Source organism: Thunnus albacares, chromosome 6 (assembly GCF_914725855.1).
Source record: "Thunnus albacares chromosome 6, fThuAlb1.1, whole genome shotgun sequence".
Lineage (NCBI taxonomy): Eukaryota > Metazoa > Chordata > Actinopteri > Scombriformes > Scombridae > Thunnus > Thunnus albacares.
The window spans coordinates 32,338,605-32,366,331 of record NC_058111.1 but is presented as its reverse complement, the minus strand read 5'-3'; the positions used below and the strand labels follow the sequence as shown (position 1 = coordinate 32,366,331).

At 39.3% G+C, this 27,727-nt stretch overlaps 1 protein-coding gene across 1 annotated transcript in view; it reads left to right on the top strand.

Annotated features, from left to right (window-relative positions):
• Window positions 1-2,026: 2,026 nt before the first annotated feature.
• Window positions 2,027-27,727, top strand: part of LOC122983817 (alpha-2-macroglobulin-like) — a 58,596-nt gene continuing 32,895 nt past the window's right edge. Inside the window, 15 exon segments of the mRNA XM_044353944.1 lie at window positions 2,027-2,143; window positions 2,285-2,465; window positions 2,718-2,874; window positions 3,374-3,426; window positions 4,149-4,169; window positions 5,653-5,818; window positions 5,893-5,977; window positions 6,110-6,227; window positions 7,975-8,092; window positions 8,196-8,305; window positions 8,411-8,587; window positions 12,341-12,565; window positions 14,530-14,593; window positions 14,974-15,119; window positions 24,087-24,236. Of these exon segments, the coding sequence (XP_044209879.1) occupies window positions 2,058-2,143; window positions 2,285-2,465; window positions 2,718-2,874; window positions 3,374-3,426; window positions 4,149-4,169; window positions 5,653-5,818; window positions 5,893-5,977; window positions 6,110-6,227; window positions 7,975-8,092; window positions 8,196-8,305; window positions 8,411-8,587; window positions 12,341-12,565; window positions 14,530-14,593; window positions 14,974-15,119; window positions 24,087-24,236 (1,857 nt within the window). The 5' untranslated portion in view covers window positions 2,027-2,057.

The following is a 27,727-nucleotide window of genomic DNA, read 5'->3' as shown; positions in this document are numbered from 1 at the left end:
TGCTCTCTCCCTCATTTCCTGTCATGTTAGTACATCTCACTGCTTACTTCCTGAATTCATTTGCTACTTTCAAAACCATTAAAAAAAATTTCTACAGATGCACACAAAGGTCTCATTTCCAGTATGTAACACTGATACGCAATATGTTCCAAAATTAATATGTTAAGCTGCACATTGAACATGGTACTTCTGTATTGGTTTTGAAATTAATTTGATTTTTGAAGTCAGCATATCAAATAGGAAAGGTGAACAACCTGGAAATGTATCATCCAAAATCAATACAACTTTCCTGAACTAATATGCTAACTTAGAGGTTAAGACACCCACCAGTAACTGCAACATCCCTGCTTTGAGTTTGGCCGGGACTTTTGCTGCTTCTCTCTGTCCCTCATTTCATGTTATATCTTTGTCGTCTGTAATCAAGATATAAAAATGCCTCTATAAAATATTTTAATACACTAACTTTCAAAACTCATTTTAAAATATTCTACTGTACTGTACTTAAAATGAAAATAGGCATCAAGGGAAGACAAAGAAGCTTACACAGAAACACCAAATGCAAAAAAATCTAAATATTAACCCAACACAAACAACTTGGCCACAGTCGTAAACAAAATAAAGGATGTAAATTGAAAGCACTATGGCTTTTATTATTCCTGCTGTCCATACTGGCTGCCAAAAGATCCCTTCCTAAAGCAATTTCAATGTAAATTATGGCAGACAAAATCCATACACCTATTATTTTGCAAATACTAATTTCAAAATTCATCAGTCTTTTGAGAAAAAGCACTTGACCTTTAGATAGGGGAGTCATTTTTACACAGAATAGGACTGAAAATTTTGTCCCTCATCACTTACATTGAAATCACTTCAGAGAGGGACGTCTCTCTGGGGCCAGTATGGACAGAAGAACAATGACAATGTCTAAAAGCAATTTCAGTGTCCATAAGGACATGTGAATGTTGTTTTGAGACAAACTTGAAGATATGTTAACCTATCCTTTAACACATCACATCAGAGAGAGGGAACCTATGTTAAGCAACTTTCAGGATAAACATAATCAGCCTCATGGTTTCTATTTAACAAGGACTCACAATACTGTTGAGTGCTCCCTTTCAGGTACAGAGGTATCATACCTGATAAATAGTAAATCTGGGCTGAAACGGTTGAACTTTCTCTAAATATAATAAAGAAAATTCAATTGCATATATGTTTTTTGACTCATCACCTGGACAAGAAGGATGTGCATGTGTTTTGCACACTGATTACACATCATGTCAATGGAATTTACCTTCATCAATCCAATAACAAAGTTCTCTGAAATTGTTTATCGTGTGTTGATGAGCACAAATTTATAGTACTACCACACCAGGAGAGATGGGCGGTGAATAGGCAAAGACATCAGCAAACACTTTAGGTCCTAAAGTTGTTAGCTGAATTGTCCATCTTTCCTTTATCTTTCATCTTTTCCTCTGATGGTGCGAAATGCATTCTGGGATAGGTTCAGCCGCAAAGGATCCATCCATTGGATCCTTCAAATTTTGGAAAAGAAGGCAGCATTTCTTTGAAGGAGCCTTCGAAATGGGACAGGCTTGTTGTGCTGCTGTGATGCATTTGTTCTTCAAATGCAGCCTTTGAGGGATGCAGCCCCTGAACAATCTAACTTATTTGGGTGTGTGAACCCTTCTTTGTGCTACGAACTTTGTTTTTTGCTTGAGCATGATGTTCTTTACTTTTACTAAATAATACTTGTCCCCAAACCAGTATATTTCATGATATATAACCGTAATTATAATTAATTTGTAATTTTTTATCTGTCTAAACCATTCACAATGTGGTGTCCCTAAAAAGGGGTAGTGTTTACATGCTTCCCACCAAGGAAGCCAAAGTGTGTGTGTGTGTGTGTGTGTGTGTGTGTGTGTGTGTGTGTGTGTGTGTGTGTGTGTGTGTGTGTGTGTGTGTGTGTGTGTGTGTGAGAGAGATGGGTGAAAAGGGGTGGGGTTGTGTAGCAGAGCAGGTTTAACAAATGTTGACTCTTGGGCTCACCCCAGTCAGTCATGGGTCTTCCTGGGATTCAGATGTGGACATGGACACTGTTTGTCTGCCTGAGCTGGTTGTTTGTGGGTCAAGTGGTGGCAGGACCGTAAGTTTACTTGTACAGTCTGAACATTTAAAATCATGTAGTCTATTGTGTACATTTGTAGTAACTTGTTACAGCATAATCTTTTGGGTTGGAGTTTCAGTAAGGTATCTACTGTATGTGTGTATGTTTCTGTGGCTGTAGGCAGTACATGGTAACCATTCCTGCAGTTGTCGAAGCTGGAGCTGAGACCAAATTCTGTGCGAGTCTCGTGCAGCCCAATGAGATTCTGGTCATGACCGTCACTCTGATGTCCAAAAACAAGAACACAACCCTCCTTGAGAAGACATCTGGCACAGAGTTTCACACCTGCGTTCAGTTTCAGGTCACCTCCCAAGACAGGCTTTGATTCATTTGATCATTTATTTCACGAAAGAATGTTTTTAATATTTGAAACTTAAATGTTTGACCAGTATTTTTACCATTGATATTTAGCCTCAAATTACATTAAAATGTTTAACTCCTGATTTAAAAAAAAAAAATTCAGATTAAGCAAAAATGAATATAATGAGGCCTTTGATTTATTATTTTTGTGAGTTAATGATTAATTTAGCTGGTCTCTATATTTCTGTCACAGGCTCCTTTAGTGCAGAAAAATGAGGTGCAGATATTGGAGGTGGAGGTACAAGGTGACACATTTTACTCAAAAGAAGTCAGGAAAGTCATGATCAAAGTCTATCAACCAATGACATTCGTCCAAACAGATAAACCAATCTACCTCCCTGGACAAACAGGTAACTTTGAACAGATAATGTAGGATGTATCATACAAGTCTTTATCAAACAAAGCTTCTATATTCTTGATAGCATATGTTGTCTTTCCTGGCAGAAGTACAATATCCATGGTGTGTGTATATAGTCTCCCAGTCTTTAGCCTAGTGCATGCAGGTATTGGCTTCAGGCCCCCTTTGAAACTTAAGTGGAATAACAAAAGAAAAAGTAAGAGTTGAACTGCTGTTAAACAGATAAGACAACTACAGTACTTCACTAAACTGAGATCCTAGATGTTGATCACACTGATTTTGATAAATATAGTTCCAAGTTAATATATGCAAGACAGAGCAGCATGAATAATGAAAAGCTATTAGTAACTTTTGTCTCACTCTAATTTTGTCACATTTGAAACTTTGACAATTATATCATGTCTGCCTGGATAAAAGAAATACATTTCAGCAGCCTAAACACTGAAGATGAGTTGTGAAGGCTTTGTGTAATCTCTTTGCATTTCTCTCAGTACATTTCAGAGTCATTACCCTGGACACCATGTTTAGACCTGCCAATCAGCTGGTGAGTGTCTGTCACAACCTCATTAAAAACAGTTCAGGTACTACTGGATGATAATGGTGCAAGTTTTAATTTGTATCCCAGTGAAAACCATTAATCACTTCAGCTAGTGCAGTGGAACTGAACAGAAGTTACCTACCAAAGTGAAAAGATGGTAGTGCTCTTTTACCTGGGATATGTGTTTAATCAGTCTGTGTAAATAGCTCAGTGTTAGAGCTGCTGTTGAGTCTCTGATTCAATAGTACAACCAGGGCCCTCTTAGGTAAACTTGCATGTAATGAGCTGAAGGTCTCCAAATAGGACACTTGTTTCAAATGTTGCAACATTTAGCAGCAGAGAATCAAATTTGAACCTGCGAAACATCCTTGTATTTGTTATTTACAAAACAAAATTGAACTGCATTAACATAAAAAGAATTAAGTGTGAGATACAAGTAAAACACAGGAAGTTTTTTAATGATAAGAGAAAGGAGAGGAAACATAGTAAACTGTAATCTGCAACTGGATTGTGGCACATCCTTGTAACAGACTGATGAACTGAGTCATGAGGACATCATATGAACCTTCACTTTGCACAGTAACATTTTTGTTGTGTCTGATGTCAATGAAATGCACTTTGATGTTTGATTTTATTTGGGGGAGCTGTCCTCAGGGTTATTTAGTTATTTGGGTAGCTGTAATAACAATCCACCCTTTAACAAATCTCTTTGTGCTCTCTTTTTACAGTACAATGTTATTGAAATTGAGGTAAGACTGCGGTTAACATGAAAATATCCACAATCCAATGCAAACTGAGACCATTTTAGGCTGTTTTTTTGTTGTGAAATCTTTGTACAATGTAAAGGATCATTTGAGGGTAGTTCAAATGCTGTCATGAATTGAATAATTTGACAGATAAAAGTGTTAAAAGTATATATTGTTTTCACATTCAGGGTTTATAAGTAGATTCTGAAAGTATGGAGCACTTTGAGCCAATTTAATATTTAGATAACAATAAATATTTCAGAATAGTTTCTGTTTTTTTTCAAGGCTGTGTTAATATAATACTGACCATTATGTATGTAGAAATACGTCTTTGCTGTAACAATTACTACTCTCCATACTGACCTGAAGCTAATCTCTCTGAACGCAACTACACCGTAAGAAATGAGGGTCAAAATCCACAGCCTTCGTTCTGTGTAAATATATGCATTACAAAGTTCAGCTGACGGTAATATAATGCTTCTGCAACCTCAGTTAGCTGAATCGAGTCAATATATTCCAAAGTTACAGACTGTTAAGAATGAAATTCCCTCTTTTTGTTTCTCCAGAACGTTCCTTGCTGAGCCGTGGCGGACGGATACATTCTAGTAGTTGCTTGTAGATTTGTTGCCAGAACCAGCTTTTTACTCACATGTAAGAGAGTGAAGCACTAGGGGTGTGCCCAAATACAAATACATTATTCGGCAAAGCACAAATATTTTTTTTTTCTAAGACTATTTGTTTCACACAAATATTTAAAAAAATTTTTTTTGGGGGGAAGAAAAAAAAACATGTCAAATACCAATATCAATAGGTTGGTTACATGGCTATCTCAGTCTCTGTCCTCTGCTTCACTGTTACGTCAATCAGCAGGTCTCAATGAGAGGAGTCACATCCACCTGCTACACGACACACATTTCCTAATTTTGACATCACTCCCAGAGTTGAGTTTGAGACCCAGTGTGGTGACCTCCTTCATAAGGTAGTTTATTCATGAACATTTATTGTAACACTTTGTAAAACAGATTGCAAAAATACTCCAGTTCCCAGCTTCCAACTTCCACAGTTCAGCAAGGAACTTCAGTCAACGGAAGCAAAAAAAGGGAATATTGTTAAACAGATTAACTTTGGAATATCCACTCGACTCATATCCACTCGACTTGTATATTTGCACAGAATGAGGACTCTGGATTTTGACCCTCATTTCTTACAGTTTAGTCACGTTCCAAAAGAATAACTTTTTAGCTATTAGCTACATTAGCTTCAATATGGAGAGTAAGAATGGTTAAACCAACTAAGACCCATCTCCACGTATATAATGGCACATCAGTATTGTATTCAGATTTGAAAAAAAAACTGAAACTATCCTTTAACAGTGATGTTGGGGGATGTTTGAGTCAATGAGATACTTAACATTAGCAAAGTCACCACTGTTGCCCAGCCCCAACCTTCAGTAAATACGTGTTCTTCCTATTGATTTATTTAACAGGATGCTAGAAGCAACCGGATTGGACAATGGCTTAACACCACGTCCAATGGTAAAATATTGCAGCTGTCTTACTCCTTGAACTCAGAGGCACGTGAAGGAATTTACAAAGTCGTTGTGTGGATTGATGGACAAAAAATAAATCACCAATTCAAGGTGGAGAAATATGGTGAGTTACATTCCTTTTTTCATTCAACAGTTTGTAATGAATTAAGAATAATAACAACCATATTTTGTCCCCAGTTTTGCCAAAATTTGATGTAACAGTTCATGCATCAGATGAAATAAGCATTGGAGAGGGGGAAATCAAAGCTGAAGTCTGTGCAATGTAAGTGGTGGGACTTTCTCACATATACACTTGCCTCATGACATATTATGATATAAAACTAAATCTGTATTGGTGAGTTGGTGAGCCCTTTGTAACAATGCAGTGATTTTATTAAACTTCCCATCTAATCAGATATACTTATGGACAGCCTGTGCCAGGCAGTGTTAAATTTGAGCTGTGCCGACCTCTGGTGCTTCATCGATGGATCACCATTATTGAACAGCCCCCGTGCTACAGGGAGACAAAGCAGGTACAGTTGCTTTAGCTTAAAACACAAAATATAAGAAAATACACGTAACACAAGATATAAATATACAACACATATTTAACATGAACTACAACCTGGTACAAAAGTAGGGTTGGGAGGAAAAAATGGTTCACATAAGAGCTGCAATGATTGATGGATTCACAGATTTACAAAAGTATTTTATTCTTAATGATGTAAATAGTGCCCCTTTTTCTATTTATTGAATCAAGAATCAATTGATTGTTTCTGAACAGAATTGTGAAACCTAAAATGGGTACATAACAGTGACACAATACCATAAATATAACTGAATTACTGGTAAGGCTGTACCAGCTACTAACAGACAACAGGACAAACTGAATGCCTGTGGTTGCCAACAAGAAGAAAAGATGCAGGCCTTACCGCTGCTCCACTCGATCCTGAGTAATTAGACCAACCTGCTAAACCCCATCTTGGATCACCAACTGTAGGCATTTAGTGTATATTGTGGCCTGTTACCTGCTGGTACAGCTGTAGGTGTGCAGCTGTGGGAGGAATAGCGGAGGTTATGAAAATGCACCATCGCACAAGGGTTGTTCCAGATGAGTCAGAGCAGAGGCAAGTGCTTTTAAAAAAAAAGTAATACATTACTTTACTTAATTACTCCCTGTGAAAGGTAATTAATTACACCACTCGTTACATTACTTTTGCATTACTCCACAACAACGCCTGAGATGCATTGTCAAAGTAATGTGCATACCTCCACCTCTCAAAAGTTCAGACAGCTCTGCCATTTTTGTCTTTGCTCCCGTACGTGTGTGTGTGTGTGTGTGTCGGAACTCTAGCCACAGTCACGTAATGAGAGGACAGGCGATTGTTGCGCAAGTGTGCATGTATACCTTTGATTATTTTTTTATGTTACTTTGTAACGCGTTACGCCCAACACCGCCTTTGAGCGAGGTGTGCTTCCTAAATGTTACTACCAAGAGGTATTATGTCTGGTTCATGAGTCCCTACTAAGTGGTTAAATGGGTGTGAGGTAAACCTGCATTCTGTGTTGTTGGCAACCGGGGCATTCAGTTTATGTTGTGGCTTGTTAATAACTGGTACAGCTGGAAGTCTTCATGGTAATTAAATCCCCTAGTCCAAATAAATCCTTTTACCAGTACCAGACATTCATAGATCCCAGAGGATGAATCCTAAAACTTTGTTGATCCCCTGACTGGTTATCCCCATGATGTTGATATTTTAAATTCTGTTAAATACCAAACCAAGTAAAGATAATTGCCTCTTTCATGGAATTGTAGAACAATGACATTCACTTTCCACAAACCCTAAACCGGTTAACCTTGTGGTTGTTGCTGCTCCTTTTTGCAGATTGTCATGTTACCACTACATTTCAACTGATCTATATAGTACCCAAATATTTGGAGCACTGAACCTCTTCAATGACCTGTTCCTCGATTACAATCTGAATTGGAGTTTTGGGCTTCATTTTGAAATCAACACATGTATCTTTAGTTTGGGTTGCATAATTTAATAGTAATAGGTTCACATTAACTGTTTCCAGTTGCACAGACACATTCTGAAGTTTACAGATGCTTCAGTGGTTTGGCGAAATGATTTTGCTCAGAGCATTGCTGTGCTTAAGAGCAGCCTCACACAGTGGCTAGCATATTATACAGACACTTAGTCTCGTTCGATGTGGAACGATGACGGCTACAATTCTGCTCGTGTTGTAATATTATATATTTATTTTTGTTCTATCTAGACAGGAAAGAATGGCTGTGCCACATTTATGATTGAGATGTCCACTTTTACTAAACTTGGAAAACAGTCACTGCTGGATAAACTGTATCTCAAAGCCTTGGTGGAAGAGCAGGGGACAGGCAAGTTTTAATTATTTTCCAAAAATAACTAAACTATTGTTTTTATAAAATGTTTTAACAATATGACATGCACATGATTTTAACATGGAGGCTTTTCTTACAGGTACTTCACACTCACAAGGGAAAACAATGGAGATTTCTTACGTTGTTGGAAAGCTGTCCTTTATTGACACACCCAAGATTTATGAGAAAGGATCAAATGTGGAGGGAAAAGTAAGTGAGAGATGTTACTTATGATGTTAGAGATGTTTTGATTTTATACACAGTGTAACTGAAGCCATGTGCATTCTCGGTGCTATATCTTTTTGTTTTCATCAGGTTAAAGCAGTTTACTTCAATAACACACCTATTCCTGACACACTGGTCTTCTTGTTCGAGAGTGAAACTTGGTCAGGACGCACAGGACCTCTACTACAGAACCTCACTACTGACAGCAATGGTATCGCCACTTTCTCATTAAGCACAACTAACTACGACAAAGACATCAAGCTAACAGTAAGTCAACGATTCCGGTATTTTAATAGCATAGCCAGACATGATAACGGTAAAATATACTGGTGCAAAAGCTAGAGTAACAAGCTGTCAGTCACAACATGCCCCTTAATTTGGAGTGCTTTTAATCTCCAGAGTGGAAGCAACACCACCAGTGAATCAACACCTTCCTTATGGGCAAAGTTGAGACATTTGGTAACATCAATGTTTCAAAAGCTGTCAATTCTTTCGAAGTTGTGTAATCTATTTTAATACAATACTCATATGTCCATATGTACCTTGGCAGAATTACTGGTCGCTGTAATCATTTGTCTTGTTAATACCAGCAGGTAAGTGATCTCTTACTGATGTGGTTCCAATATAAGGGGGACACAATAAAACAGCCCTGGTCCTGTGTAAAAATGCATTCTCAAGTTCAGCTAAAGCTAATATGAAGCTTCAGTAGTTGAGTTAGTTGACCAACAACTTTTTCCACATAATATGGGAATCTGAGTATTGTCTTTATACAGCTGACTCAACAAGACAATAACAATGGTGTAACGCAACAGCTTAAACCCGATTTTATTCATACAGAATAGGCCAAAATCAAATTTATCCCAGATGGCTTCACAATCTATACAACAAATGACACACTCAAGGAAAATCAAAAAAAAAAAAAAAAAAAAGCAGTTAATTGCAGATGACACATGATGCATGAACAGAACAACAGAAGCTTCTTTTGATGCCAAGGGTTTCACAGAGTCTGAAATGTACTTTAAATTACACTTGTAGAAAAGAAGTCAGCATTTACATTATGGCTATGCATCGAATTTGTATACAAAATCAAGAATACAATTGGTCACCTCCTCTGCAGACTTATTCTTCAGAGGGTAGGTCTCTGCCTACTTTGCGTATAATCAACCATTACACAAATGTATCGATTACCGCATTCAGATATAATGAGCTTGAGTAGGCTGATCCCAACCAATTCAAATGGTTAAGTTACCTGAAAAGGTTGGATGTTAATCAAGTATCTGCATAGGAAGCAGGTGGTATGTAGGCATATTTAGCTGCAGGGACATTCAGTTGCATAAATAACCTTACCGCTGTTGGGCTGTATTGTCTTTTCCTTTAGACTGGCTCGCTTTGCTTGGCAATCTGGACACTGAGCAACCTGAAGCCAAAAAAAAAAAAAAGAAAAAAAAAATCAAATTTATGTATGTCATAGGCCTTTGGTCAAACAATAAGTGTAGGAAATGGGATATCCCACATATGATGTACTTGTGTTTTAAAAAAAGAAGAATCAATTTGACAGATTGCTTGTTTTGGTAAGTAGGCCTTCATGTAAAAAACTGAGGTAAATTAGGGTGACCCTTCTAACTTACCCAATTGTGGATGTCAGTTTCCATTCTAGTCCAGTAATAGGGGCTGATCACCGCAAGTTTATATGTCTCAAACTCCAAATCACTATACAAATACTGGTTTCTCTGCACATCCCTAGTCTTTTCACACATGAAAACATGGGAAAAAAAATTTAAACTATGGTAATTCTATTTTCTATTTTCTTTTTACCTTACTTCCATAGTACACGTATGATGTGTATTTAGCAGCTGTGGCACCATTATCAGGCGTTGCGGCGCACCTCTGCAGGGTTGTTTGGAGCTGTGGGGTGGGCCTGTTTATATGTAACCACAGTGAAACAATCAGAAAATAATGTTTTATTCCTCTCATTGGATCTCACCGGCTTCCTCCTTGCCACTGTGTGCTCTCCTCATCCACTCTCTAGCTCGCTCGTTCGTAATGAAAGTAACGAGTAATGTAACTAATTACTTTTGATACCAAGTAATAAGTAAAGTAATTTATTACTTAGTAATAAGTAAAAAGTAACTTATTACACTTCCTGAGTAACTTGTCCAACACTGATCTCTAGGATGTAGACAGAATTGTTTCCTTGTCAACAATCAAGAGAAGACTTCATGACCACAAACTCAGAGGATTCACCACAAGATGCAAACCCCCTGGTAATTCTCAAAAACAGAGAGGCCAGGTTGCAGTTCACAAAAACATACAAAACAAAAGCAGTAGAGTTCTGGAACAAAGCACTATGGACTGATGAAACAAAAATCAACCTCTATCTAAATGATGGAAAGGAGAAAGTGTGGTGAGGAAAAGGAACAGCTTATGACCAAAGGCATAGCACCTCACCTGTAAAACATGGTGCTTCTGTTATGGCTTGGGCATGTATGGCTGCCAATGGAACTGGTACACTGGCATTTATTGATGATTTTACTGCAGACAGAGGCAACAGGATGAATGCAGAGGTGTCCAGGACACTTCTGTGCGCTCACATTCGGACAAATGCATCAAAACTCATTGGACGACAATCCTAAACATACAGCCAAAGCAACCAGGGTTAAGAGGTAGAATTTCCTCAACTGGCTGAGTCAATCCCCTGATCTCAATCTAACTGAACTGCATTTTACTTGCTGAAGACCAGACTAAAGGCAGAGACCCCACAACAAGGAAGAGCTGAAAGTGGCTGCAGTGAAGTTCTGGGAGAGCATCACCAGGGAAGATACAAAGTGTCTGCTGATGTCTATGGCTCCAAGACTTCAGCCAGTCATTGACTGCAAAGTGTTTTCTGCAAAATATAAGATATGATTATTTTATTTGACTTCATGTTTATCTGTTCAATTACATTTGAACACCTCAACTTTGGGCACTATGTGTTAAAAGGTTCATTACACCAAAGACGAATCAGATAGGTATGTTTTTACAATGTAATTAAAAATAGACAATGCGGCATTCACAGGGACAGCTACACATTCTCTTCCTGTTTTCAACAGCTGTCGTAACTACGAGCAACCACCGACGCTTCAGCTGACAGTCACCACTTAATGTAGTCACCAGTAGATCTCATAAACACTGGCTCTATCAGTCATGTGACCCTCACCTTGCATTGACTGTAGAGGTCCTTCCAGAGTCTTTGATGCCTGTAACAGATACAGAGAGAAGCTAGCTCTCTTGTGACAAAACGCTGATCACAGAATATACTGAGACCAAATATATTCACTTGGTTTTACTTACACTGAACACAAATAATACAAAAACAATATTTTATGCGATAAAGTACTGACCTTGTTGCAAAATTTAAGGTCATTCTGCCTCTAGGGGACACTACAAGCTCAAAAGGTGTATATCTCACAATTGACTGAGCATGATCACGGCTCATTTCCAAGTCAGCACATGAAATTTAGTGTGATTAATCAGTGGATGGAGTTTATAATAAAAAAGCAAAAATTTGAGCAATACTGAACTAAAAACTTTGAAAAAATTGTCAAAAATCATTAACCATCATCTTTTTGCAACACACATTGCAAATTGTGAGGAAACTTTGCTTCACTGTAAACTATACTCAATTATGAAGCCCATTAGTCAATGGGTAGAATCGAGATAATGTGGGTGCTTATCAATAAATTATGAGTTCTTGTAAGAGTTGTTACCACTGTCTTATGTACACTGTTTCAACATGTTGAAGAGACTTTGCTTGACAGACCTGCCTGTTGCTAAGCTATAATTGGACAGTGTTCAGAGGAGGGAGTCAGCAAAGGATCATTAACTTAGGCATCACTACAGGATAGCCAATGTTAAAAAGACTCTTTGTGAGCTTGCTGCTTCTGACAATAATCTTTTAAGAATGATAATTAGTAATAAATGGAATATATTTTATCATTTGTGTTGTTAGCTGGTTAATAGCACTTCTTCTCTACAATCCAGGCTAGCCTGACACAACGCCCGGAGCAAACATACCAAAGTCCACACTATAAGAGAGCAGAACACACTCTGTCCTTGGTCCGGCCGTTTTCTCCTCATTCTAAAACGGTCAGCTTTCTAGAGGTGAAGAAGAAGGAGAAACCACTTCCCTGTGAAAGAGAAGAGCCCATCTCCATCCAATACACTATAGTAGGAGAGACCCAGGGCTCTGTGGATGTGATGTGTTTGGTGAGTGCTGGGTGTAAAGTGTGTGTACACTTGGTGATAAACAACTGAGACTACAAACTACTGTTAACCCTGGAAAAAAGCAATGGAAAAAAAATTCTTTGCATTTTTCATGCTTGAGACAATAATAGCAACAATCAAAAAAATTTTTTTAACAGACCCGTCAGTATTTTTTAATATAGGCCTCTACCAAACGGTTGAGACGTCACTTCATGGTAAAGTATCAAATACATTTACAAATACGAATAAATAAATAAATAAATAAAAAATAATAATAATTTGAAAAAGTCAAATAAAATGCTAACTTTTTGAAGAAAAAAATCAGACTAGCTCATCTGCGTGGTGGTGCAACAACACAAATGTGCATTAGAGCCATTTTTTTCTGGTGTATGATAAGAAGTATTGTTGGTTTGCTTTCAAACACAGGAAAACATTGCATTACTGACATTTCCATCTTGACATAGAAGTGTCTTCATTCTCTTCTGCTTGTTTGGGCTGATAATCAGGATCCTCTATTTGGTCATCATCATCACTCAGATCAGCATCAGAGTCTTGAGGATTTTCTGGTATAAAGGCCAGAGAAGTGCGTTGCCTTGCACCGTAAAATGTTTTAGTGTCTATCTGTCATCTGTAACACAGAAAGAAAAAATCAAAATTACAAACCTTGAACTGTTATAATGCTAGTAATATGTTAGTATACCAACATATGCCAATTTGTTACCATGGAATTGGTAGTATTACCAGTACTAGTATTATTTCCACGTATTTATTCCAAATATTTGCCATACTCACAGTACTTTGAAAACATCTCAGAAATAGTGAAAAATCATACTGATATAAATTTTTCATCAAATATGTAATGGAATAACATTAAATATATTAACAACAGTGAATGTTCATTAGTTTTTTTTATTGCATAAAAACTGTAAATTTATTTTCCTAGCATCACCACCTTTGTCACTAAATGATAATTGAACCGTTTAGTCAAGCATGTTTTAGACAGTAAAAACTCATACTTATAAAATTAGTTTGGCATATATATAATGGAATAAAATGTATCATATTAACAACAATGAATGATCAGAGTTATTTTATTTCATCGCAAATAGTCAATTTTAATTGCATTAGTTTAGCTTCACTACCTTTACCATAACATGACAAACAAACCGTTTTGTAGAGCATGTTTTTAGAAAATTATTTGACCCTTATTAGACTTATTTTGTTGTATCAAGTTACATAACTCTGTTCAGTAAGACCTCTGAAACAATTGAGTCGAAAAAATATGCTTAACTTTGAAAATTCCTCATCCTCATGTCTGGAGCGACTTATTTGTTGCTAACTTCCTGTAAGGAAGCGAACTGAAAAGTCACACTATTTAAAGGCATCTAGTGAATTTTTTTTTAGCATAGCATACCTAAACCAAGTGGTAGAGATGGCTCAGTCAAGTGAAGTTCAACACATTTTTCAATAAGATATAGTGACTCAAAATGTGTTCTGCCAAACAGTTGAGCAGAACCTTAAATTAAAGGGGCAGACACACATCATGATTGTAGTTAAGATTTGGGAATCGACTGATGAGACCAAGTCAGGTTGAGTTCCTTGTGCTGTAGTCTGGGTCAGTTGTTGTTGATGATCAAAAGAATTTTATGGTATGTGGTGTTTAAGAATCATATATACAGTTTACATCATACATGTTCGTACATTGATTTTTTATTTTTACCTTCAACATCACAGGTTTGGGTGGAAGCAATTATAAAAATGCACTGAAAAGGGTGTGCAAACAAAATAATAGAGATTAGAGAGAGAACGGAGAGAGAACGGCAAGAGTATTATTTTGTTATCCAAGTCATTCAGGTTTCAGTACAGAAGTACAACTAGGATTCAGTTCACCTTGCTCTTACAAAGTTCCCTCACATCCAGCTCTCTCTGGAAAGTTTACAGTTCATGTTTCTCTTAATTTCCACCAGATCTTATCCAGAGGAACCATCATCAAGCAAGAACTTCAGAAGGTCACAGTGCAAAAGGAACCTGGTAGGTAAAGATGGCTTTGAAAATGACTTAAGTGAGAATTATCTACCCATAAAGTCAGATTTGCAGAAACACTCTCAAGCCAGTTTTATGTTTTAATAATAAAATATTATCCAGTAGAATTTTGCTTCATTTCATACACCAGGTGGAGAAAGACAGAGGAAACAAGGGGAGAGAGAGAGAGAGAGAGAACTTTAATTAAATCTATAGCACTTCAACTAGCCGATACATGGATGATCCACACATTTCCTACTTAGAAATAATCAAAACACATGTTTTTTGGTCCAGGGAATGAAAGTTTCCAAGACCTGAAATTGTAAATGTCCTTTGAATTTGTTTGTTGGTTTATATGGTTGACCATGACATTTTGTTTGCTTTTTCAGTGACTGAGGGGGAAGTGTCCTTTCAGTTGAAAGTGTCTCCGGAGATGGCACCAGAGGTCCAGGTTGTTGCTTATGCTGTCCTCCCCAGTGAGACTATAATAGCCCACAGTGCAAACTTCTCCACAGAGAAATGCTTAAGTCACAAGGTCAGTGCAAAAAGAAGAAGATGATGATGTAGATTTAGATGTAAAATGATATATCAGTGTAGTCTCATGTTTAGGCTTCTACTTTCACAGTGGTTTCATTCAGCTGTGAAAAGCAACAGTATGTGCAAACCCAGTGGTTAAGGTGCAGTCACACAAGCACCAACCTGCAGATGTCCGATCTCCATTTCATTTAAAGCCTGAAAAACTGACGAATTCAAGGGCACATTTCCTGTTGTGCTGACTCAACATTCACCTTTTTCAACTATCACCTGCTGATTTGCATGGTCGATCAGTGTATCATTGCAGTGTTCTAGCAGAGTGACATCACCCCATTTAGGGCATTATTACACTGACAGGCTGCAAACCACAGTATCACTCTCAAATGTGATCCCACAGCTCAATATTTAGTTACTACCCCCATTAGAACCAAAACATCAGTCAAGTCAACCAACTCACGTGGAATTATTATTTGAATGTAGAATAACTACAGCGCTGATGTATGGTGTCCAGGCTATGACCTCATCACTCCCCAGAGGGAAGCACCAAGCGAACCAGTGATAATAACTGAAGCAAAGTCTTTCAGCTAGTTCGGGCAGCCAACTTAATTAATCACAGTGGTGTACTTAAATTGTCACTGCTCTGCTCACTCTTTTACTGCATGCCTGTTTCCACATGGCTCACCTGAAAGATATGGTGTCAGATACTGCAACTGTTGTTCATGTAGAATTTCAAAAGCTCCACCTCCACCCTCCTTTGCTCGGTTGGCGCATACAGCAAAAAAAGTTCCTAGCTTCCGAGTTTGCTTCTGTGCTGTGTAGCTTATTGAATATGAACAGCAGTGTTTCTCCCACTGGCCCCACCTGGCCCTTTACATTGTGGCAATGTCACAGATTTTTAAATCGCTTTTCTCGGCTCAAGGAAAGTTTTATAAATATAAAACCTGCATGGATCAAAAATTCACAACAGAAAGAGCCATAATTGAACTTGTTTGCAGTTCAGGGTGTCTTGTCAACAGTTTCATAGAAGTCTCATTTACAATGGTGGTCTATGGGGAAAATGTTTTTTAGGCCGCAGGGGTGTTTTTCGCAGCAATACCGCGAGTAACCACTGGGAAAAATTGGCTGCAAAGCTGATTGGCAGCACCCTATCCACCTCTTATAATACATCCATGTCCTGCAGATTCTGAGTTTACCTTCCCCTAAGGTGAAGTTAGTATCGTCACTCCCCACTCCCAGCTGTTCCATGAGTTGGCTGAGTGGTGCGGTAGCATGCATGGAGCTAAAGAGTGAGCAGAGTACTGAGGGCTTAAATACACCACCATGATTAAAGTGGTGCATTGGATATATGTTGGAGTGCAGGCTTCAACCCAAGTTGAATGGATTATTATATAAATGGAAATATGTACAGTGATGATATCTCCCATCTAGGCTTGGACCTTGTCACTCCCCACAAGGAGGCACCAAACTCAGCAGGGAGTGGGAAGTGACGATAACAACTTCCCCTTGCACGCCTCATTTCATATCTTTCTTTTGTCAGATGAGAGGCTAATGTAATTGTACCTTAAGAAACAGAACAGAAAATCATGAGCTACATGGGTTGTCCCTGTATCAGCCAAATCAGCTACAGATTGAATCTAATGACATTTTAAGATAAGTTTGATAAATTTCCATTTACCACTGAGATCCATCATGCCTCCAGGCAAATAAATTGGCCTGTTCCTGGACAGAAATCTGAGGGTGAACAATCAGTCCATCATCTTAAAAATAAGAAAATGTGTCTTCTATATACATATTATAATAACTACTGTAGGAGCCATGAATGGATTAATTTTCAAGTTTGAATGAATTGCAAAGTAGTAATTTTTTGTTTTATATTTTGGGTTATTTTGGTTTGTTTATTATTGCATGATCACGGTGATTGATAATCAGGTCACATGGATATGGGCGGTGGTATCCAATAGTTAATATAAGCACCTGTTCACCTGCATGCCGGCTGGTAAGAAAGAGACAGAGGGTGAGTGGGTCGTTGTATTTTTTGTTGACCGCTGTTTTACATCTGATCGCTGTGATTATTTTGAGTATATTTTGTGCACGTTATAATAAGTTGATCCTTTTCATTAATAAAAGTTATTAAACTTATTTTTTGATCTCAGCGAATGTTTTTGGTAGCGTGTCAGACAAACGGCAAACAAGGCCCAACCTCAGCTTCTCAGCGACTTTTACATTGTTGCCAGTAATCGCACCATTTTTGTCAACAAAAAACGGCATTAAAAGAAACATCACCGGATGGCGCATGGGCTCAAGGATCGATTGGAAGGGGATTAAACAAAGCGATCATCGGGGGTAAATGACTGAAGAAGGCACCGGCTGTCAACTATTACAACTTCAGGAGCCGCAGTTAAAGCCAACCACAGAAGCCAGGTAGGCTTACCGGTGTTTGTACGCATTAAGCTGTGTATTAATGGAAGGAATGCGGCTTGCATATTCACTGCCGTGTGTCCGCTGGGGACAACTGGCTGATTGATTATCGGTTGAGAGGTGGCTCACCCGGAGTGTTGGCATTAACCTGACTGTGGTGCAAAAATAAGGAATCTCTGCTTGGTCTCTTTGAAGTTTCCGCTGTGCTGTTGATGTGGAAATGTTTGCTGGATGAATTGCCTTTCGGTCTGTGGATGTATCCTTAAATGCACAAATAATGTATTGAAAAAGACATCGAAAAGGAACTCAAAAGAGGAAAAATGAGTCAAATAAATGCTGGTGTTGCAAGTTCTCAAATGGAGTTTGGGAAAAGAAAAGCTCAACTCACTGCAAAGGCGTTGGTGAATAAAATTGAAAAGCTTCAACAGGAACGCAAAATGACTGTGAATAAAATTAAAGGGCTCATACCACAAATGAAATCATTCATGAAAAAAAGGGAAAATGTCTCTCATGTACAACCCCTTTTAGAGAGTTTAATTCAACTTTGTGAAAATGCCAACATGTCACATATGTTGATTCCTTTACTCCCAGAGGATGAACAGAGGAAACAAAATGAATGGTTTTCCAGCATTGTGAATTACAGCAACACACTTAAAGAGCATGTTGAACAGTGGTTGAGTGAACCAGAGGAACTGCTCCACAATGACAGTTGTGTTCAATCTGATCCTGTTGAAATCAATGAAGATGTGTCTTTTCTTCAAATAGCCGATGAACCTCAAGTAATAATGCAGGCTACATCCATAATCATGACAGATGATATACAAGATGATGTAAAGCCAAGTAACAGTGTGTCAAATGTGGGAAGCAGAGTGTCCAGATCACAAAACTCTGCAACAGGAAGAAAGTCTGCTGCTTCTAGTATTTCTTCTGCACGTCTTAAAGCTGAGGCGGACTTGGCAGCTTTAAAGATAAGACAAAAATTATTAAAGGACAAACACGAACTGGAAGAAGAGGAGGAACGGCTACGTAAAAGGAAGGAGTAGCTTCAACTGGATCAGGAAATTGCAACACACATGGCTAAGCTAAATGTGTTCAGATCTCAGAGCATCCTAAGTAGGAAAACCTCTATAACAAAGCAATCGGATGGAATGAATTCTTATTTGGAAAAAAGACAAGGAAAAACACAAACCCTCAGTGCTAAGGCAAATCCATTTATTCCACAAATGTCACAAAAGGAAATCAAACGTGACCACCTGGATACAGGAGCAAGGCCTGAGGAGAGAAATCCATCTCAGTTCTTTCATTTGAAGCCTATGTCTGTAGGGTGCCATGAACCTTAGCAACATTCAGTGTATCATGATGCTCAAGCAACTACACAAATGCAATATGGAAATGTGTCATATGCAAATATGGGTGCAGAAAATGAAGACCAAAACAACATGTTTGGCATTATGAGGAAGCAAAATGAAATCACTACACTGTTGATACAGCAGCAATGTCTTTCGTGTTTGCCCAAGCGAGATATACCAACTTTTGATGGTGATCCATTAAAATATCATGCATTCATGAAGGCTTTTGAGGATGGTGTGGAAAGGAACACTGCGAGCCACAGTGACTGACTCTATTTCCTGGAGCAGCACACTAAGGGTCATCCAAAAGAGCTTCTTAGAAGCTGCCATCACATTGATCCAGAGAGGGGATATGTTAAGGCTAAGGCTTTATTACAGGAGCAGTTTGGAAATAAGCAGAAGGTTGCATCTGCATACATGGAAAGGGCTCTTTCATGGCCTCCGATCAAAACTGAAGATGTGAAATCTCTTCAAGATTACAGCTTTTTCCTCAGAGGCTGCTGTAATGCCATGGAAGAGGTGCAATACTTGCATGAGCTGGACATGCCTGCCAATATGCTGGCCATTATAAGGAAATTGCCTTACACATTTAGGGACATTTGGAGAACTGTAGCCTGTGAACTGCAAGAAAGGCGCAGCCAGAGAGCTACATTCATTGACATCACTAATTTCATTGAGAGACAAGTGAAAATCTTAACTGACCCAGTGTTTGGAAACATACAGGATGCTCCATCGCTGACAACAAACAAAGGTGTAAGCAAGCACAATCCACAATCTCGTTCTGGAATTAAGGGAACTAGTTTTGCTACCACTGTAGCCCCTGTGGGAAACAAAACTCAACCTGGAACCAAAGGGAAGGAACATGTTCAAACTGAAAGGAAGACATGTCTTTGCTGTCGAGGAGGTCACGCATTGGATTTGTGTCCTCAGTTGGGGAAAAGAGCACATAAAAAGAAGATTGGCTTCTTGAAGGACAATGGTGTCTGTTTTGGCTGTTTGTGTATTGGACACATCAGCAAAGATTGCAGAAAACAGATTTCCTGTGCAAAATGTGGTCTTAAACATCCAACCATACTTCACATTCCTCCAAAGGAAAAGGAATCTGAGCTAGCTGAGAGGAAAGTAGAGGTGTCAGTGGACAGCACTCTGGTGTCAAGTGGTCTTACTGGGGCTGGTGATCACAATTGTAAACTTCCCATAGTTCCAGTGCAAGTTAAATCCAGAAAGGGGAGCAAAATTGTCACCACCTATGCTTTCTTGGACCAAGGCAGTACAGCAGTATTCTGTACAGAGTCTCTGATGCACAAGCTTGACCTTACAGGGAAGAAGGTACATATTCTTTTACGGACAATGGGCCAAGAGAAAGTTGTGAGCAGTGAAATTGTGTCAGGCCTGGAGGTAGCTGGCTTGAATGGGGAGCACTTCTGTGAACTGCCCAAGGCTTACACGCAGGTGTGCATGCCTGTTCACAAGGGGAACATTCCAAGACAGAGTGATCTTCAGAGATGGCCTCATTTAAAACATGTCAATTTGCCTGAGATTGAGGCAAGGATTGAGCTGTTGATAGGGACAAATCTTTCTAAGGCCTTGGAACCATTGCAAGTCATACGCAGTGTTAATAATGGACCCTATGCAATAAGGACAATGCTGGGTTGGGTTGTGAACGGACCACTGAAAGGAGACAGTGGAGATGCAATGGACTGTGAGTGAACAACAGAGTGTCAGTTGTGTGTTTGGACGAACTTTGGCAGCAGCAAGACTCTGACTGTCTTGTGTCAATGGCTTCGGTGGAGGAAGCAGTGTCACTTTATCATGACCTCGTCTCCATCTGTACTAAAGGTGGATTCCAGCTCACAAAGTGGATAAGCAACAGGCATGATGTTCTGTCTGTGATACCTGAGAGCCACAGAGCTAAGGATATGAAAAGGTTGGACATGGATCAGTATGTGCTACCAGTAGAGAGAGTACTTGGTGTGGAATGGTGTATCCAGTCTGATACTTTTAAGTTTAAGATTGTGATCAAGGACAGACCACTCACCAGGAGAGGGATTCTCTCAACAGTTAGCTCCATCTATGATCCTCTTGGTATCTTGAGTCCTGTTGTCCTGTCAGCGAAGAAGATCTTAAGGAATCTGTGCAGGAGAGCACTTGGCTGGGATGATGTCATACCTGAGTCAGTTGCTCAGGACTGGACAAGTTGGCTGGATGAACTTTGTCATTTGGAGAAATGTAACATCATGAGATGTCTGAAACCACTGGACTTTGGAGAAGTTACTACAGCACAGCTGCATCATTTCTGTGATGTAAGTGAAGAAGGCTATGGAGTAGTGACTTACCTGTTGTCACGAAATGCCCACTCAAGTGCACAGTGCCTTTGTTATGGGAAAGGCTAGGGTAGCTCCACTTAAGTCTGTTACCATCCCCCGAATGGAGCTTATTGCTGCCACCATGGCAAGTCGCATTGATGTCTTGTGGAGGAAAGAGCTGCACATGCATCTTCAGGATTCTGTGTTTTGGACGGACAGTGCTTCTGTGCTCAAGTACATCAGAAATGAAACTTCCAGATTCAGAGTCTTTGTTGCCAACGGAGTCTCAGAAATTCGCAAGGCCTCACACCCTTCTCAATGGAGGTATGTTGAAACTGCAAGCAATCCAGCCGATGTTGCCTCCAGGGGTGTGAAAGTAGATACATTTCTCAAGAATGCAACATGGGTGTCAAGGCCTCATTTTCTCCTTCAACCTGAGAGTGAGTGGCCTGTCTCTCCTGACGATGCTCTTCAACTTCCATCAGATGACCCTGAGGTTAAGAAAGCTGTTGCAGTGAATGCTATACAGGTCAGAGAGGAGGTTGATGCAGTGACTCGCATGATCCATTACTTTGACTCTTGGACCCATCTGAGAAAGTCTGTTGCTTGGATCTTGAGATTTAAGACTTGGCTCTTGTCTGTTTGTCAGAAGAGGAGACAATTGAGCATGGCTCTTGCACAGTCTGACTTGGATACGGACCAACAAAGACGTTCATTGGAGAAGGACATGGAAACTTTTAAGAGAAAGACAGTTTCAAGTTGTCTATCAGTGGAGGAGTTTGAGAAGGCTGAACTGGAGATCATCAAGTTTAGTCAAAGGAAGAGGTTTCCAGAGGAATTCTCCAGATGAATTCCACTCTGCCCACTGATGGAGGATGGTGTTCTGAGAGTTGGTGGTCAGCTCAGCCGGTCATCTATGCCAGCAGAAACGAAACATCCCATAATATTGGTTAAGGATTTACATATATCAGCCATTCTTCTGAGGCACATTCATCAAGAGGTGGGACATGGTGGTCGTAACCACTTGTTATCCAAACTGCGTGAGAGATATTGGATCACCGGTGCCAGTACAGCCATAAGGAGAGCTCGGTCAAAGTGTATCATCTGTTGACGGTTGAATGCTCAACCAGTGTCCCAGCAGATGGCAGACTTACCTTATGAAAGAGTTACTCCAGATGAACCTCCTTTTACTCGTGTTGGAGTAGACTATTTCGGACCTTTTGATGTGAGGAGCAGAAGGAGTGTAGTGAAGAGGTATGGAGTCATTTTTACCTGCCTGGCCATACGCGCAATCCACATTGAAGTGGCACCTTCACTGGACACAGACTCTTTCATTAATGCACTTAGACGCTTTATAGCGAGACGTGGTCAAGTTCAGGAATTGCACTCTGATAATGGGACAAACTTCATTGGAGCAGAGCGTGAATTGAGAACAGCTATTGAGCAGTGGAATCAGTTGCAGATTAATGGTGTTCTTCTTCAGAAAGGAATAAAATGGACTTCTAACCCCCCCGCTGGCTCACATCATGGAGGATCTTGGGAGAGGTTAATTAGATCAGTGAGGAAAGTCCTCAATTCCACTTTGAAAGTGCAAAACTTGGACGAAGAAGGCCTTCACACAGTTCTCTGTGAAGAGGAAGCCATCATCAATGGCCGTCCAATTACTAAAGCATCCACAGATCCTAATGACCTGGAAGCATTGACACCAAATCACCTGTTATTTTTGAAGACCTTACCATCTTTGCCACCAGGAGTCTTCCAGGGGACAGACATGTATGTTCGTAGACGATGGAAGCAGGTCCAGTACATGTCTGACTTGTTCTGGAAAAGATGGGTTAAAGAATACTTACCTCAACTGCAGGAGCGTCAGAGGTGGTCAGGAGTGAAGCGCAACCTCATCCCTGGAGATATAGTGCTTATAGTGGATAACACGGCACCTCGTAAATCCTGGGTCATGGGAAGAGTCCTACAAACCTTTCCAGACAGGAGAGGTTTTGTGCGTCAGGTGCGCATCAAAACAAAGAGCAGCTGCCTGGACCGACCAATAACCAAAGTCTGTCTAATACAGGAGGCCGAAGCTGGATAAGGAGTGGCTGATGCACATTGTGACACTTTGACCTCCATTTTGACTCTGATTTTTGACTGACAGACATAGAGTGATGGTAAAGATCACTCTGATAAGACTATGTGCTAGTAACCTCTGGTCTTACTGACTTATGACACATGTACAGGATCGGGAGGAAGAAAAAGTAAAGTAAATTTATGGACTTTGATTATTGAGCTTTTAATTGCTTCATGCCTCCTATTAAAATCTGTAATGTGAGTAATTATTATGTAATAACCTAATAATTAGGGGCTGGCGTGTAGGAGCCATGAATGGATTAATTTTCAAGTTTGAATGAATTGCAAAGTAGTAATTTTTTGTTTTATATTTTGGGTTATTTTGGTTTGTTTATTATTGCATGATCACGGTGATTGATAATCAGGTCACATGGATATGGGCGGTGGTATCCTATAGTTAATATAAGCACCTGTTCACCTGCATGCCGGCTGGTAAGAAAGAGACAGAGGGTGAGTGGGTTGTCGTATTTTTTGTTGACCGCTGTTTTACATCTGATCGCTGTGATTATTTTGAGTATATTTTGTGCATGTTATAATAAGTTGATCCTTTTCATTAATAAAAGTTATTAAACTTATTTTTTGATCTCAGCGAATGTTTTTGGTAGCGTGTCAGACAAACAGCAAACAAGGCCCAACCTCAGCCTCTCAGCGACTTTTACATTGTTGCCAGTAGTCGCTACAACTACTTCTATCAGATGATTCGCTGGAGCAAAACACAGCAGGTTTACAGCTCTAAAGGTCATTATGGTGCATCTGTTTGTGTGTGTGTTTCAGGTGTTGTTGGAGTTTTCTCCGTCCTCAGCTGTTCCAGGAGAAGAAAGCATCCTGAGGTTGACGGCCCATCCAGACTCTCTGTGTGGCGTGAGCGCTGTCGACCAGAGCGTCCTCATTAAGGAGCCAGGGAAGACTCTGAATGTAGACAAGGTCAAGATCAACCACAGCAGATGCATTCGATTATTTTATTTATTTATTGTGTTCTGTGTTACATCAATGGGTTTGTAACAAGCAGCAATTTCCACAACTTGAGTCTGAAGTTAATGCCGAAGTACGATAAAGGGCCCCTAGATGCTCCATATGACTCCTGTTCAAAAAGCATGAACTTCTCTCTAGAAGTACTAAGTTGGAGTACAGTCTCCATCTCTAAATTCAGGCCCTCTAATAAGTGTGCTGGTGGTCATTTTGACTCATAGTAGCTTTGATATCTGCCGTGTAAGCGTTGATTGACAGCTGTGATTGACAGTTGGCTCACCTGCTGCTTTCCCCAGCTCCGGGACCTACACTGAGTCGGACTATGGTCTCAGTATTTCACTAAGTTTAATGTTACTTGATTACGATACCTACCCTGTTAGCACAATTTAGCTTAAGTAGCTAACGTTAGCCCAAGTGTGCAGCACTGCCGGTAAGATAGCATTAGCTTGGGTCTGAGGTAGCGCGGCGTCTTTCCAGGGCGTGAAAGGCAACACAACGCACTCCTTTTTTGGAAGGTCCTGGCTCCAAACTGAAAAGATGGCGGCAATCATAAGCTGGGCTTCAAACCAACTCCAGTGCAAACCGATGGGTGACATCACACCTCACTACATCCTTCTTCATATACAACCCTGTCTCACAGCAGTTTGTGAAATAGTCATGAAATTTAATCTATATGTTCGTGTACATGGACTCAAATTTTCCATCTTTTTTGTGAGTCAGCATGACTTTCAAACGAATATATTTCAATTGGAAGTGTGTTTTATGCTTGCACCTAGTTTTTATTTTCTGCCAGTCGGGACTTTGGAGCATAGAAGCTGTATTGTTTGTTATTCATTTTTTAAATATAATTGCTACATTACTCAACATTTAATCACAAGATTTTATAATTGTTTTTATTTATTTATTTTAATTTTATCATTAGCCTACAGTCAATGAGCTGCGTCAGTCCTGTTATGGCTAGGCTAATGAACCCACGAGCAAGACACCAAGGCAGGAGGCAGCGAGTGGGGTTGGAAAAGGATTTATTTGCAAGGCGGTAAAACTGGGAGACTGGGGCCAAGGTCTGGACTGGTAGCTGGGGAACCTAGGGGCTTGGGCTGGGCGTGAGGCTGGGTATAGGGGATGGACTGGGGAGCCAGGTCAAGGGATAGGCTGAGCCGGCGAGGCAGTAGGACTGGAGACAGGGCCGGGGTCAGGCTGAGGTCTTCTGCAGGCACAGAGAAAACAAAAGTCAGGCAATTGCTGGATACTGACAGAACAGTAATAAGTAGGCTGGAAGTGTGACTGACTGTCGGAACAGAGTCTACGATCTGGCGGTGAGTAGGAGGTTGCACCCTATATTTAAGCAGACCTCCTGATGAATGGCAGCTGTTCGCCCGACTCCCACACACCTGTCTCCACTCCTACAATTAGAACCCAGAGAGAGAGAGACACACACACACACTCACACACCCACTAGGAGGAGGCAGAAGTGGAGGGCAAGACAAGTCCAGTGGGCAGACTGGAGGACCTGCTGCCCAGAAGTATTTTCTTTACCATGTTAAGGTTTTCTTTTAATGATATCTTTAACATTTCTCAACACAAAAACACAAAAGTGTTCTTGATAACTCAACAATACAATAGGTTAATGTTATGGTCATCAGTTTTAATAATTTCTCCTTTCTCTTTCTGAGAAATAAAGTTTTTTTTGTCAGGTTTTGATAGTGATAGGCTAAGGAAGTGCATTGTGTTGTGGGCATGTTCAACTACTGTTTTGGGTTGTCTGCCGTCAGTGGACTTCATTCCATTTCAAATTGCTTCTGTTTGCTGCAACCTGAATCCACACACCGTTGTCTCTGTTAAGAAAAGGCATTTTATAGCCTGTGATTGTAAAATGTGAAGTTGCTCTTTTAATTTCATATTTCCAAGAATATGTGGCTGAGGATATTTAATATGAAATCATCTTTCTTAAAACATATCAATTAATATTGAGCCACGTCATCCAATAAAGCATGTTGTACCATCTTGTATATGGCCATATAAATGGGATGAAGACAGGGTTATCAAACTAGACTTTACGTTTCACATTCCTCATTTAATCCCTGCACTTTCACATATCACCTTCATATATTTCATATATTACTTTCATATGCTTTCATTATTTCATATATTTCATCAAAGTGGACTTTAGAATGTGCATTGCATTCAACCTCCACTGTTACATTATTTAATCATTTATGCATGTCACATTTAATTGTTACTCTTGTCACCTTCATATATTTCATACACTTCATTTCTTTGTCCATAGCACAGCCCACATTTCCTTTGTCAATATTTAATTTCAAGTTTTATATCCCATTTCAAAACTATTACTATTCTATTATGTAAATAGACTTTAAAATTTCAATTTAAGTTTAGTATTATTTAGATTATTTCACTATTATTAATATTAACTTACTTTTATCTATTTTTATTCTTCTGTGTTGTGTTTTTTGGGAGCAAACACCAAGACACATTCTTTGTATGCTTGCATTGACTAATAAAACAGATCCTGATTAAATGGGTTATGTCATGTTGACATAAATCCCAAAACCAAGAATCATAAAGATACAAAAAATCTCCAGGGTTGTGTAAATAGTAGCCTATGCCCCAACCCTAACCCAAGCACTTCAGGCCTTCCCTCAAGCCAGTAGTAATGCCCTTGATTATCAGCAGTATTGTAATCTCTGAAGGTGACTCATTTTGGTCATTATTTACACTAAAAAAGAAAAAAACTAACAAAAAGGTTTGTTTTATATCTTGGGCCTTCAAAGTTTTCTCTGAAACTAGGCCTGGGATGGTTTGTGTCCATGAAATGAGAAAATTAAAACTTTATTGTGGAGCTAAACCAAATACATCATTGGAAAGGTCTCAACCTGCAGAGTAACATATGTCAGTATGAAGATTCTACATGGCTCCTGCTTTGAAATACTGACCTTTGAACCTTGACCTTAGTGCATGTTTGAAGGCTTATAATTCAGCAACAAAACAGGCCAAAGACATGAGACCAACTGTTATAGAGAGCTCTTGACCTCAGCTATCATGTGAGTATAATCAACTACTGGGTTTGCTATCAGATATAGGTAAAATACGGTTAAAATTAATTTTCACCCATCTAACAATTAGATATTTAAAATGGTATTACACAAATGTGTTTACCATCCCCTTAAACTCCTCAGTGTAATTTCAATTCAATATTTGCGATGTCCAATTCTAGGAAAAACACTAATATATTTTTAAAAAACTACAATTCCCTAGAGCCGTGCCATGCAGCTCGATACAAATCTTGATACAAATCTAAAAAGGGTTGCAAAAAGATATATCTACTGAATATATCAAATTTCTAGTACAGCCAAACTAGTAATTACACTGCATCTAGATGAGCTATGTTAAGAAAATGTAAAGACGTTGGTTTATTTCAAAATATT